The sequence below is a fragment of the Littorina saxatilis genome, linkage group LG5, assembly GCF_037325665.1.
Source record: "Littorina saxatilis isolate snail1 linkage group LG5, US_GU_Lsax_2.0, whole genome shotgun sequence".
Classification (NCBI taxonomy): Eukaryota; Metazoa; Mollusca; class Gastropoda; order Littorinimorpha; family Littorinidae; genus Littorina; species Littorina saxatilis.
This window is the reverse complement of record NC_090249.1, coordinates 53100253-53114764: the sequence shown is the minus strand read 5'-3', so window position 1 is coordinate 53114764 and position 14512 is coordinate 53100253. Positions and strand designations below refer to the sequence as shown.

The 14512-nt window shown below is 40.9% G+C and overlaps 1 protein-coding gene and 1 long non-coding RNA gene across 2 annotated transcripts in view; one reads left to right on the top strand and one right to left on the bottom strand.

The window, feature by feature from the left end:
- LOC138967428 (uncharacterized) overlaps positions 1-14512 on the top strand; it is a gene marked incomplete at its 3' end in the record, with an annotated part of 112139 nt that overhangs the window by 59419 nt on the left and 38208 nt on the right. The window contains 5 exon segments of the mRNA XM_070339978.1: positions 2390-2506; positions 3818-3894; positions 4132-4196; positions 5079-5233; positions 13705-13944. Coding sequence (XP_070196079.1) covers positions 2390-2506; positions 3818-3894; positions 4132-4196; positions 5079-5233; positions 13705-13944 — 654 coding nt within the window.
- Positions 6923-9405, bottom strand: LOC138967430 (uncharacterized). Its single transcript, XR_011455947.1, has 3 exons — positions 8996-9405; positions 8305-8479; positions 6923-7972 (listed from the first exon to the last, which is right to left on the bottom strand). It is a non-coding gene; the product is annotated as an uncharacterized lncRNA (long non-coding RNA).

The following is a 14512-nucleotide window of genomic DNA, read 5'->3' as shown; positions in this document are numbered from 1 at the left end:
AAACGAGCCATAAGGCTTTAGAATAAAAGATGTCACGCATTGCTTGGCCATCTGCTCACAGATGAGGTCGCAGTTTGTAGGTTGAATCTATGAATCGGCCAGAGATAGAGGTCAGAAACCAACATTCACACCACAGGCATTCCAAACATTTATATTGTTAAGTTATGAAGAGGGTCGGCAGTATATTTTTCACTGTGATCAAATAAAAGAGAAAGGCCAGTCACCACGCACATCCTCGGCTCGCATGCAATGTATTTATATAGCAAAGGGAATGCCTGTAATTCACACAGAGCAATCACTTGGTCTTAAACGTGCACAAGACAAAAACTTTCATACTGGGGGAGCGAGCCAGTCTGAAGAGTACTCGGGTCCAGCGCGAGCGTTTTTTTTTGGTTGATGATGTTGAACGAAAACATTCCAGCTGTTCATATTCCTAAAAGAGTGATTTATCTGCAGCTATTTGAAACGAGAAAACTTAGACTGACAGACGATAACAAAGTAACAAATATTTTAGGGGTGGCGGTAGCGTTTTATACGAACGTAGAGCTCAACTCTGTCAACTGTGACTATGAAGATCGGTTATATTCTGTCGGTGTAAGGACTGTCTATCTATTTTTGGCTTTGCATGTCCTTCAGACAAGATTGACGGTTTTTTTTCTGTTACTTTTACGCCTTTGAATCACGTCCAATTTATTCCGTGTGCTTCAGGTGTAAAGTTTGCGCACCGTTTTGTGTTGAAAAGCACATAAAAAAACCAATGCACTATGAAAATTCTGATTTATTAAAAGAACTATTTCTGCGTGAGTGCATTGTTTTGCATAATTTATTTTACGGATGAGGTGCTCCATTGAATTGGAAAATGTGTTAAAATAAACCCACAAAGCATGGTTTATTAGAATATTTTATTTTTTTATTTTAGCAATTAGTTCATTAGCAATTTCCAACTCACCACAGAATGCCATCAGGATGTTCATTTGTTGCTACGTGTTTAATTGGAGGAATGGTCTTATCACATGTAGACGCCTGGTCAGATCTTTGGTGACTTACACGATCGTTTACACACAAAGGAAGGTGTCTTTGTTTCAGAAATGACCAATCCCTCGTGTTAAGATTACATAATGATACTGTTGTTCTAAGACTGGGGCTTATTAACATGGGAAAGATCGGCTTTGGTTAGTAGAATGGTGCAGGGAGCATTAAATCGAAACATGAAGAAAGTATAAATACCTGGACATTTACAAAGTCCCCTTCTGTGATGCGTTACCCGTAGGTGAGTGTCTTGTCCATCTAATATCTTAGCATTATTTTTCAACTATTTATTTTATTATATCAGTTGTATTTTTTGGAGGGTGGGGATCTTGGAAAGAGGCGAGGGGGGACGGGGTGATGGTGTTGGTATTATTACATTGTGTATACTTTGCTGACTTTCACAAATCACCACTGGCAAACGTCGTGTTGACCTTATTTTTAATAATATGAATTCTTCTTCCCTTATGTAATGCTATGTGGGTTTTGTGTTGGTGTGTATGTGTGTGAGAGTAGGAGGGGATGCGATGGGGGGGGGGGCAAACATACTGAGAAAGAGAGACAAAGAGGGAGAGCTAGAGAGAGAGAGAGAGAGAGAGAGAGAGAGAGAGAGAGAGAGAGAGAGAGAGAGAGAGAGATAGCGAGAGAGATAGCGAGAGAGAGAGCGAGAGAGAGAGCGAGAGAGAGAGCGAGAGAGAAATCAAATCAAATCAAATCAAATTTTATTTTTCGAGGGTTGTGGCATAAGCAATACAACGAGAGAGAGAGAGAGAGAGAGAGAGAGAGAGAGAGAGAGAGAGAGAGAGAGAGAGAGAGAGAGAGAGAGAGAGAGAGAGAGAGAGAGAGAGAGAGAGAACCTACAAATGGCAGGTATGGATCGATCGTTAGGTTAAGGTTGGCTTTATCATAATTATTATTGGTGATTACGCCATCCCTCTGAGTGCAGGGAAAGGGGTTAACACCTTCTTCTTGCTGTTCTTCTGTTTACTTTCCACTTGTTATATATGTACATATACCCCTGTAAAAGGTATTCACTTGCTATGGCATTTGTCGGTTGTTTATTGTCCTGCAAACAGTATACAATCAATATGATAATAATAACTGGAAATTTTTAAGTGCCTAACCTATGGCTCTAGGCCCTTTACAAAAGAACATATACAGAATAGAACAATTGAATGTACAACCTACATAAAACAATTAACAATTAATATGCCACTTGCCAGTTATGTAATATCCCTGCCAAAAGTATCTGCAATTAATATGATTATGCCACTTGCCAGTTGTTGGATATCCTCACACACGGTTAGGAATTGATGTGCTATTTTGTACAATTTCTGAAACTTTGTGATAATGTGTTTTTCAGAATGTAAACGCCTGGGCTGTAGTGACCACTGTACGAGAAACTACGAAGGTGTTTTGTACTGTGACTGTCCTGATGGCTTCAAACTGGACACCGACAATGTCACCTGCATAGAACGAGGTCAGATTTATACACTAATGTCTTTGTAGCACTAACTATCTGTCTGTCTACCTGCATGTCTCTCTGTCTGTCTGTCTGTCCGTCTGTCGTCTGCGTGTGTGTGTGTGTGTGTGTGTGTCTGTCTGTCTGTCGGTTTGTCGTTCTGTCCGTCTCTCTCTGTCACTTTCTCTCTCTTTTTACATTTAGTCAAGTTTTGACTAAATGTTTTAACATAGAGGGGGAATCGAGACGAGGGTCGTGGTGTATGTGTGTGTGTCTGTGCGTGTGTGTGTAGAGCGATTCAGACCAAACTACTGGACCTATCTTTATGAAATTTTACATGAGAGTTCCTGGGAATGATATCTTCGGACGTTTTTTTCTTTTTTTCGATAAATACCTTTGATGACGTCATATCCGGCTTTTTGTAAAAGTTGAGGCGGCACTGTCACACCCTCATTTTTCAATCAAATTGATTGAAATTTTGGCCAAGCAATCTTCGACAAAGGCCGGACTTCGGTATTGCATTTCAGCTTGGTGGTTTAAAAATTAATTAATGACTTTGGTCATTAAAAATCTGAAAATTGTAAAAGAATAATTTGTTTATAAAACGATTCACATTTACGTTCATCTTATTCTTCATCATTTTCTGATTCCAAAAACATATAAATATGTTATATTTAGATTAAAAACAAGCTCTGAAAATTAAAAATATAAAAACTATGATCAAAATTAAATTTTCGAAATCAATTTAAAATCACTTTCATTTTATTCCTTGTCGGTTCCTGATTCCAAAAACATATAGATATGATATGTTTGGATTAAAAACACGCTCAGAAAGTTAAAACGAAGAGATGTACAGAAAAGCGTGCTATCCTTCTCAGCGCAACTACTACCCCGCTCTTCTTGTCAATGTCACTGCCTTTGCCACGAGCGGTGGACTGACGATGCTACGAGTATACGGTCTTGCTGAAAAATTGCATTGCGTTCAGTTTCATTCTGTGAGTTCGACAGCTTGACTAAATGTTGTATTTTCGCCTTACGCGACTTGTTTATCATTCTCTCTCTCTCGCTCTCTCTCTATCTCTCTTTTACTCTCAAGTATTCAATACTCTACCTGATTTATTTCGTTTAATTTAAGAGAGACAGAATTTCCATTATACGTTTACCAAAAACATTAGACTAAATTATATGCATAACCAAGCAATTTGTATATAAATCTGATAACTTACTGGGATGCTTTTTGGGGGAACGCGGGTATGGCACGCACATAACAGCATATTGTACCATTACTCTGATGACCTGTGGTTTTATCGTGTTTTCCGTTTGTTTCAGAGATGTTCCGCGTGTCCGTGAGTGTCCCACTGGTCAATCGTCCAGCTGAATGGAATGAGGAGCGAGCTACTTCTTCGGTATGAAAGTGTGATGGTCAAATGGCACCTGATATGCGTGTGTGTGCGTGCGTGTGTGCGTGCGTGTGTGTGTGTGTGTGTGTGTGTGTGTGTGTGTGTGTGTGTGTGTGTGTGTGTGTGTGTGTGTGTGTGTGTGTGTGTGAGAGTTTAGGCGTTGTTGTTGCTGCTGCTCTTGTTGTTGTTTGGTTGCTGTCTATCTCCCTGATCACGAGGTCTGATTTCATTGCTTTGTTTCAGGCATTGGTCATACTGCAGATATCTGGAGTGAGAACAGCGGAAGAGTTCCAGTTTGATGGAGTCAAGTAAGCACAGTCTTAGTCTTGTTTGCCTAGTGATTCTGGAAGGAGGTATACTTATGTATATATACCTCTCTATTCATTTTTTTAATTTATTTGTTATAGTAAATGTACAGTTAGGAAGTGAAAGGATCCGCTTACAAAAGCATGATATTAAGAACGGATGCAACACGGTGGCCTAGTGGTAAGGCGTCCGCCCAGTGAGCGGGAGGTCGTGGGTTCGAACCCCGGCCGGGTCATACCTAAGACTTTAAAATTGGCAATCTAGTGGCTGCTCCGCCTGGCGTCTGGCAATATGGGGTTAGTGCTAGGACTGGTTGGTCCTGTGTCAGAATAATGTGACTGGGTGAGACATGAAGCCTGTGCTGCGACTTCTGTCTTGTGTGTGGCGCACGTTAAATGTCAAAGCAGCACCGCCCTGATATCACCCTTCGTTGTGGACTGGGCGTTAAGCAAACAAACAAACAAACAAAATATTAAGAACGGATGCAAATATCACATGTGTACATGTCACGAAATTACAATTCTTTGTTTAAAGCGAAGAGAATGACAGAATGCCTCCTATGCTGACTCAGTGAAAGTGAACATAGCTGTAATTTAGATTCGTAGTGAGCCACAATGTTTAACCTTTGTTCTTAATACTTATTGTGTACGAGTGGGTTTACCTTGAACCACTTTTTGAACCCTCGCCCTAATTATCATGTTGGCCATGACCTAATTTCCACACACTTCTTTACCCTTGGCCTATTTTTGCTACTGGCCTTGACCTAATTTCCACACACTTCTAACCTTGGCCTATTTTTGCTACTGGCCTTGACCTAATTTCCACACGCTTCTTTACCCTTGGCCTATTTACGCTATGCTCATCTTGACCCGCTTTTCCCGCAGTTCCAGTGACGGTCAGGAAGTGTTGATGTACCATTTCTACATTGATCGAAGCGACTTGGGTATCGTTACCGATGGCGTGAAAACCCTAATGCGACGAGACAGGCTCTTTAATCTTACGATCGTGTCTGCCAACTGCTCTATCCATCTGGATCCAGGTAAGTTCTGTTGCTTGCTGCTTTTGTATCGGATTAAAACGGCCTTTCATCGTTGTCCTTTTACCAGATTGTGTGTGTGTGTGTATGTGTGTGTGTGTGTGTGTGTGTGTGTGTGTGTGTGTGTGTGTGTGTGCGTGTGTGTGTGTTTATGTCAGTGTGTGTGTGTGTGTGTGTGTGTGTGTGTGTGTGTGTGTGTGTGTGTGTGTGTGTGTGTGTGTGTTGTGGTGTTGGATGCATGAGTACATTACTTGGACAGGCTGTGTTTTCAGAAATAGATTCGTTTGTTTCTTTGTGTAGATGTGTGTCGTCTTGGTGGCTGACGTTGTTTTATATGGAGAAGAAGATTTATCTTTAGATGGGGACAGAAATGAAAACATTCGGGTACTGTCAGGTGAGGGGAAAGTATGCTAGCTAGGAGGTAACAAGGCCTGGCGCTCACGTATGTAACTTCAGCAGGACAGACGACGCACTGCAGATTATCCCCGCCCGCAACACGTTGCGTGAAAGGAAAACAGGCCAAATACTCGTCATAATCCCTATCGCAGCATCAATCACTATGTAGTGCGTCGTCTGTACCGCTGAAACTGCGCAGGTATTATCTGCCCTTAACGAGAGAAAAACAAACAGTTTGGTGTGTTGCACGCATTTAAAGAAAGCAGTCTTTGACAACATGCTGTTAAAAGTGCTGCTTGCACAACCCATTAAAGAAACGCAGTAACAAGGTTTCTTCTAGAAGTACCCCACAAGCACGGCGTGTTCCTCATGCTCATCTCTTCATTTTTCTCGTTACGAGCAAAATTAGAACTCATGAAAATGGGGTATTTTTGTCTTGTCTTGAAATGTTTCTCACATGTCATGCTGAAAGCCTGCGGCCGTTTCTTGAAAGAAACGACTGCTGTGTCATTATCTAAATTTCCTAGCGCAAAAATGTGTTTGTAGGATATTTGAGTTGTGTTTCGATGTCAATATTGGGCAAGCATTCTTGCATCCGACTGTTGTTTCTTGGAAACGAACGAGGTAACATGAACGTGAGATTTTGAATAACAGTACATGTTTTCTGAGCCGGTTTTATGTTTCGAGCACGCATTCTTCTAACCGGTTTTGGTTTCTTGTGAAGAAAGGAGTTAAAATAAACGTGGGCGTCTAAAGTAGTTATGTCGCACGAATTCTGAGGCGAAGTACTGTTTTGATGTGCGTTTTTGCATGTCCAAAAACATAGTTTTGTCTCAACAACGAAATTGGGTTTTTGATTCGTGACTTCCTTTCCTGTTGCTTAAAGGCAGCGGTCGATCTGTTAGCTGGAAGCTTAGAGAGTTGCTGCCAAGAAATGGAAAATGGCTTTATGTTTCATGAAAAGAGCTCTCGAAAGGGATATTAAGGAAATGCTGCATGACAACAAGAAACTCTAGAGGCGTAATTAAATTGAAAGCTTCCAAAGGCAAACGCCGAGCTATTTATCTGTTTTAAATGAATATGATCCAGAACAAGGTAATAATGTACACGTATTCAGTATTCAAGTAAAGGTCAAGCTGTCTTTGAATATGATCCAGAACAAGGTAATAATGTACACGTATTCAGTATTCAAGTAAAGGTCAAGCTGTCTTTGAATATGATCCAGTTCAAAACTGTGAAGGCACGCTGCGTTTCATCAGACACATGGTTTTACTATAATCATCTTGACGCCGGCTAATGCTTTCTGTGAAAATGCAATCGCATGCTTCTCGAAACGATGGCATTATGAGAAGGGAATTGTCCATTTTCGTCAAGAGTCGAGCTAAAACGCCGTTTGAAACTCATTCAGCGCACTATATATCTTCCTGAAAGGGCGCGTTTGTTTTGTAATATGTGGCCATTTCTGCGAAAAGGGACATTCTTGACAAATTTATCGATTTTGAGTTTTTGATTTTATTTGACAGACTGTTATATTTAGAACGTGATGTGAGAATTTCAGACCTTCAAATTTATTTTTCACGGAGTTATGACCCTTTTTTGGAGATACCCCCAAAATGACTTAAAATGGCCAAACTTTTAAAAACAAACTTTTGCCGGGAAATAGTAAGTTCAATCATCTGCCGTTATTACTTGTATGGTTTTAGGTCAAAATAATGTTTCATTCCAGAGTTATTGCCCTTTTTGTAACGTTACCCTAATTTTTACTTTTTCGTCTTTTTCTATCATTCTCTCCTCCCATGCAGAAGAAAAAACAATCAGCCATATGATTTTTTTTCTCGAATATTTCTTCTTCTTTCATACTACCTCTCCCCCCTCCATGTTCTATTCTTTCTTCACCCACGCACATACAAACACAAACTATTTGAGGTTGTCTGCTGAAAACAATACACACACACTTGTCGACTTGAAGTTGTGGTACTTCTAAATTTCATAACAAGGATTAATTGTTCAGTTTCCTTGGTAAATACAGCTTCCAGTTGTAGAAAGTAACATGGTGCTGTGTGTCCTTGCACACGTGGGTCTGTCAGTCTGTCCATCACATCACTGAATTGAAAATGTCATCCGTGCACTCTGCTATCGAACGTCTCCCTTTACTTTCAACAAACTGAAATGCCAATCACGGTCGAACTTGATGTGGCCGACGATCAAGACATTTTCAAAATGGATTTGTGCTGTTCATTCACACACAAAACTACATGCCTAAGTATTGATGCACTATGCCGAAGACTGAAGTTGCTACCCTCCTCTGTACCCCTGCCTCATTCGCAAGGTAGACGATTTGCTTCTCTGAAACAAAGGCAACCACAGAGTTGATCAACATATTATTTACTAACCACTATTTGCACAGCTCAAGTCTGGTTTTGGGTACCTATCCACTTGCCATTTCTAAGCTGGTATGGTATGGTGACATTATCGAAAATGTAGTGTGTGTGTGTGTGTGTGTGTGTGTGTGTGTGTGAGTGTATGTGTGTAAGTGTGTGTGTGGTGTGTGTGTGTCTGTGCGTGTGTGTGTGTGTGTGTGAGTTGTTGGAGAAAACAGCACATAAAAACAAATATAACTGTATTGTTACCCCTTTTTTTAAGTACTGACAAATTGTAAAGTATTAATATGTCTTTACCTACTGAGCAAAGTCCCAAGGGTAAACCATGCTGATTTCCTTGGAACTGGAACCGGCTGGACATTGCTGTTGCCCCATTCTGTCGAACACCTGCTTTGTGGCCAGGCACTTCTGTCTTTTGTTGTTGCACTGTCCGGTGAATTGCTGGACTTGTTTGCTGTTCCACGCCAGCAAACTGAGAGAAAGAGAGTAACATAATCATTGGTTAAATAAAAAAAAGAGGAGTTTAAAAACATACTACACGTACACACATACCACCACCATCATCATCATCATCATCATCATCATCATCATCATCATCATCATCATCATCATCATCATCATCATCAAAATCATCATCAAAATCATCATCGTCATTATCATCTCTCTTCCTCTCTCTCTCTCTCTCTCTCTCTCTCTCTCTCTCTCTCTCTCTCTCTCTCTCTCTCTCTCTCTCTCTCTCTCTCTCTCTCACACGCTCACACACACACACACACACACACACACACACACACACACACACACACACAAACACACACACACACAGAAACCCTCACACAACAAACACACACACACACACACACACAAGCTGTGCGCGCGCGCACACACACACACACACAAAACACACACACACACACACACACACACACACACACACACACACACACACACACACACACACACACACACTGCAGTCTATATGGTAACTTACCTGAAATTGTAGCCTGTCATAGATCTAAGTGGAGACAGCAAACGGTAAGAGCAACAGGTTCTCATTTACGATGTCCGGGCATTCAAACGATCAGGAAGAGGAAGACCTTGCTTCACAATAGGCCTATGCTCTAGGAGAACTCTTTAACCGATTAGTAGTGTGCGTTGTCATCATGAACGTTTACAACATCATCGTGATCAAAGTATCTGCTTCGACTTCGGAGTCACACATGTCCGGGCGAAGTGCAACAAAATTATTCTGAATCAACAGCATTGACCTCGTCAACAAAATCGTTGTCTTATCCCAAAGTGACTTCTGTCAGCAGAACATTCCGTGTTCAACTGAGAAGACTGACTTGCCCTTCCACTATCAGAATTCACAGCTGAAAAGAACAGAATGCCCCAGTCAGTAACTTTAGCAAGGGAAGCAACTAAAGATGAAAACGGCGAGTAACTGTTCTTCATCGGGCAACTGCGTTTGTCGTCTGCTTTTTCGTACAGTGCTACGGTCGCGTGAAAGTCAGATCTACCTAAACTATGCGTATAGATCCGTCTAGTGAAATGTAGCTGTGTGATGATTTGGCTACATCACTTTGCTGAATGTGCTTCCAGATGAAAGTTTATATTAAGCTTACTGTCAAACATTAAACAAAAAATAGGTAAGTTGTTTTAACTTGACCAAAACTAGCGACGAAAAAATGTTTCTCGAAGCACAACAAAACACTCTGTCGCCATTTTCGGCATCATCGCAGTCAACTTGTCATCGGTTCGATGTGTTTTTCCTGAGGAGGAATGAACATAAACATTTTTAGAAGTTTGTAATGTTGATCCAAAGACTATTTTCCATTACTTTAAATTGCTGTTCATTGTACTATCGCTGATAATTCATTGAACATTTTAGAAATTCAACTTGAAGTGGGCATCAGTCAGCACAAAGTTTGTTTACATTTTGCTCTAACTTTGACCCCGCGTTTCTCCAATCAGAGGCTTAGCTCAACAATGTCCCTTTTCGCAGAAATGGCCACATATGTCCGTAGAGACTCAGTACTTGTAAAAGAGTACGACGTGGACAGCTGCGTGGATTTTGATTTTGAAAGCACCCATATCAGCCGATGTATTCTGTATGTTAGTTTTGTTAGCGAATATCAATTGCAGTCCCTAATAGGCTATGAACCTGTGGGAGAGGAACTCAGAACTCAGAACTATATTACACAAGGATAAAGGTTTTAAGCATAGCCTAATCTTCCAACCTGTCCTTTCAACATAATGTCATCAGACGACAAGTCTAAAAACAAAACAAAAACCACAAACAAAACATAGCAGCAATTGCATCGTTAAACGGGGCCATAAGCAGGCAGTTTAGTTTCAAGAAGAAGGGAGGGGGGGTCGAGGAAGTACGCATTCATATTCACTACACATGCATATAAAATGAAAACTTTAGAGCATTGCATACATAATCAGAATACTCAATAGATTCCAAGGGGCAGTTTATATTGTCATCAGGAACCATTATCACGATGTTTATCTTCAACACCTAAATATGCAGAGTGTTAAGTTGTCTTCTCCATTCACAATAAATACCATTGCCCACATGAAAACACACCTTGATGTTCCCTTTCCTTAAAAACTTAAAACGATTATTTTAAAGAGGTAGCTTTGCCTATTTCTCTGAATTAAGGAAGGTCGGAGATGGACTGGTCCCGCTTTAAAGCCTTTGAACGACATGAAGATGCAAGTATTCTTGCAGGAAGTTTGGCTAAGTTGTCCTGGAAATAATTCTTTATGTCTTGGTAAAAAAAAAAACATGCGGTCGAGCGGTATGCACTGACAAAAGAACTATTTGCCTATCAACGATTGAAACTCAGACATCTATTAGAATGTATACGATTATATTAGATTACAATAAATCATATTTGATTATTCTTCCAACCAGAGTTAACAGACTTGTATCTAGGAAGTTGTTTCCCTTAGAATATAATAGATCCCCCTTTGGGTTCATTTTATAATAATAATAATAATAATAATAATAATAATAATAACGGGCATTTATAAAGCGCCTTATCAGAAGTTCAAAGCGCGTGACAACAATACATGTATACAAAAATCATACAATCACTGTCAGATTCAAACAACACATCATGCACATCTCACATCCCCAGACTCTATACTGAGGAACTATCCGTAGTGTTGTTGGAACAAGTGAGTTTTCAAATTGGACTTAAAAGATGAAATGGATGGAGAGTGACGTAATTGAAAGGGGAGTGAATTCCATAACTGAGGTCCATAGTACGAAAACGTGCGGAAGCCATGAGCCTTGCGTTTAAAGCGACCTTGACGGAGAAGTCGAGCATCATCAGAAGAACGAAGGGTGCGAGAGGGAGTGTAGAGGGAGACCAGTTCAGAAAGATAGGCAGGTGCCGATTCAGAGATGATATTGTAGCAGAAGCAGGCAGCTTTATACCTAATACGTTCAGATACAGGAAGCCAGTGAAGTTCTTTCATGAGAGGAGTGCAGGGTTGTCGATGCTGTGCTCTGAAAATGAGACGTGCAGCAGAGTGTTGTACTTTTTGCAAGGGTTGGAGAGTGGAGTCAGGGCAGCCTATGAGAAGGGAGTTGCAGTAATCTAATCTGGACAGAATGCAGGATGTAACGAGAGTTTTAGTGGCATCAACAGTGAGAAATTTTCTTATGGAACCTATTCTTCTGATCTCAAAGTAGCATGTCTGACAGACTTTTTTGATGTGTTGTTTCATTGAGAGGTGGGAGTCCATGATGAACCCAAGATTCCTAGCACTATCAGAGAGAGAAATGTCACTAGAACCTACTGTAATGGAGGCTGGAAGGGAAGTGGTCGAAGAGGAAGCTCCAGAGAAAAGAAGAAATTCAGTCTTGTCATCATTTAACTTGAGCATATTGTTTGTCATCCATGATTTAATATCTGAAGTGCAGTTTTGGAGAGTGTGCGTCACCGCTTGGATTTCTGTAGGCTTGCATGCTTGTTGGAGTTGTGTGTCGTCTGCAAAGAGGTAGTGATTGACTGCGTGTTGCTTGATGACGGCAGAGAGAGGAGTGGTGTATAGTACAAATAAAACTGGGCCTAGAACTGATCCCTGGGGAACGCCGAAACAGAGAGGAGATGGAGGAGATGAGAGATTATTGACAGACACATACTGACTACGGCCCTGTAGATATGAACTAAACCAGTGAAGAGCGGTAGAGTGAATGCCAAAAACAGATTCGAGACGAGAGAGCAGAACAGAGTGATCGATCGTATCGAACGCAGCTGAGTTATCCAAGAGAAGCAGAACTGATAGGTCATCATTATCCAGAGCAGAAAGAATGTCATTCACAACACGAAGCAAAACAGTCTCGGTGCTGTGGCCAGCCCTATACTCTGACTGAAGAGGGTTGCAGAGGTTGTTGGTTTCAAGGTGGGAGAGAAGCTGACTAAGCACTACTTTTTCCAGAATTTTAGAAATGAATGGCAAGTTGGAAACACGCCTATAGTTTTTCAACTGATTTTTATCCAGAGATGGTTTCTTGATCAAAGGTTTAACTACTGCAGTTTTCAAGTCCATTGGCACAGTGCCAGAAGTGAGAGAAGAGTTGATTATGTTGGTTATGATGGGAAGAAAAAGGTCAAGGTTTTCATAAAACAGGTTGGTGGGGATGGGGTCTAGCTCACAAGACTTTGGCACTGTGTTCTTCAAGATCTTCAAAACAAACTGCTCAGATACAGGAGTGAAGCTATCCAACAAAGAACCAGAGAATTGTGAAGCCGGAGGCGAAGCCACTGGTGGAGGAAAGCTATTTCTGATGGTTTCGATCTTCTCAGTGAAGTAGTCAGAAAATACAGTTGGCAGGTCCTTAGAGTCATGGGTGGTGGGAGGCTTTGTCTGCTTTGTTTTGGCACCAAAATATATGGGGCGTTAATGTGCCTTTTCCACTTTAAACAAGTACAGAGAGCACTTGAAAATATGCCCTGCTTTTCGTTTTATGTCAAAGTCTTAAAACGAGACATTGAGAAAGGCCGCCGTGACATTTTGCATTACATCACTGGTGGGTTGGGTTTGTTTACCACAAAAAACATGCAAATGTTTTATTTGAGAATAATGTAATTGGCTTGACATGTTGTTAGCTTGATGTTTCAACGTGTCTGTAGTTTATGCGATGCTATTAAAAGACACAACGCTCACCTTCTTCGAGATAAATAATAACGAAATTGAATGTTTTGGAGGTTTTGTTTCAAACAACTAAGTTCTATCATAAGTATGGCATGTTCCGCCAATTCGAGGGTTTACGGTATTTTTAAAGCCCCAGTGAGTAAGTATTCTTGAGATGTGTTTTACAAATAATCACCGCAATAAGTTGCATGTTCCGAATTAACCATTCACAGTTTTATTATCTCATGCATGAATAAGCATCTCTTAAAGCAAATGAGAAATGTTTCTTGTTCTTCTTTGTCTTCTTCTCCTTATGCGTTCATGGGCTGAAACTCCCTCGTACACTCGTGTTTTTTGCACGAGTGGGTTTTTACGTGTATGACCGTTTCTACCGCGCCATTTAGGCAGCCATACGCCACTTTCGGGGGAATAAAGGAAACTAACTGAAATCGGTCGCACATAGCAAAATAGGTTGAAAAGAACGTTGAAAACCAATAAACAGCCAACAATATCTCCAAGCCATCATTTTCTCAACTGTGTGTCCAGAAATGAAGTTGCTGAACGTGGAACATTACGACGCCAGGCCAGCCCTGGAGGGCAAGTCTCTGACCTTGGTGTGTACTGCCAGAGGTTCAAGTCGTTTGAAGTTCCGTTGGTACAAGGACAAGTTCCTCTTCAACGCATCGCTGACGTCACGCAACGCCTGGGAGGTGCGCATCAACGATGACTACGATGACAAGCAGATGTCCATCTTCAACGTTGATGGCGTCACCATGTTTGATAAAGGTGAGCAAATATGACGAGAAAGAGACAGAGAGACATACAGACAGACGGACAGGCAGACAGACAGACAGACAGGCAGACAGGCAGACAGACAGACAGACAGACACACACACAGACACACAGACAGAGGTAGAGGAGGGTGCGTATTAAAAACATACGACAGTGATTGACCCGGAAAAGTGACTTCGCTAGTTATCTGCTAATATTTTGTCTGTGTGTCAAAAAATATTGAAAAAAATGGAGAACTCAATCGGAAAGACTTTATGATACAGAATTTTGAATACGATGACATGCGGAGAATCATATAAGCGAGGGTTGGGTAATTGAGTTGGGTATCTGACCGGTCATATACAACCACAGGACCAATTTAGGAAGTTTTATTTATCCCTAGTTTACATTTGTTGTCATGATAGGTTTCTGTTTGAATTATCGAAACGTGTCTTTTCGATAAGACTGGAAATAGCGTAAATACTTGACGTTATCGTAGGCAAAAATTAGATGAAAATTGTTACCGGAGCATCCGAACGATTTAACCGAAAAAAACACTCTCTGTTACACATGTCGTATGCAC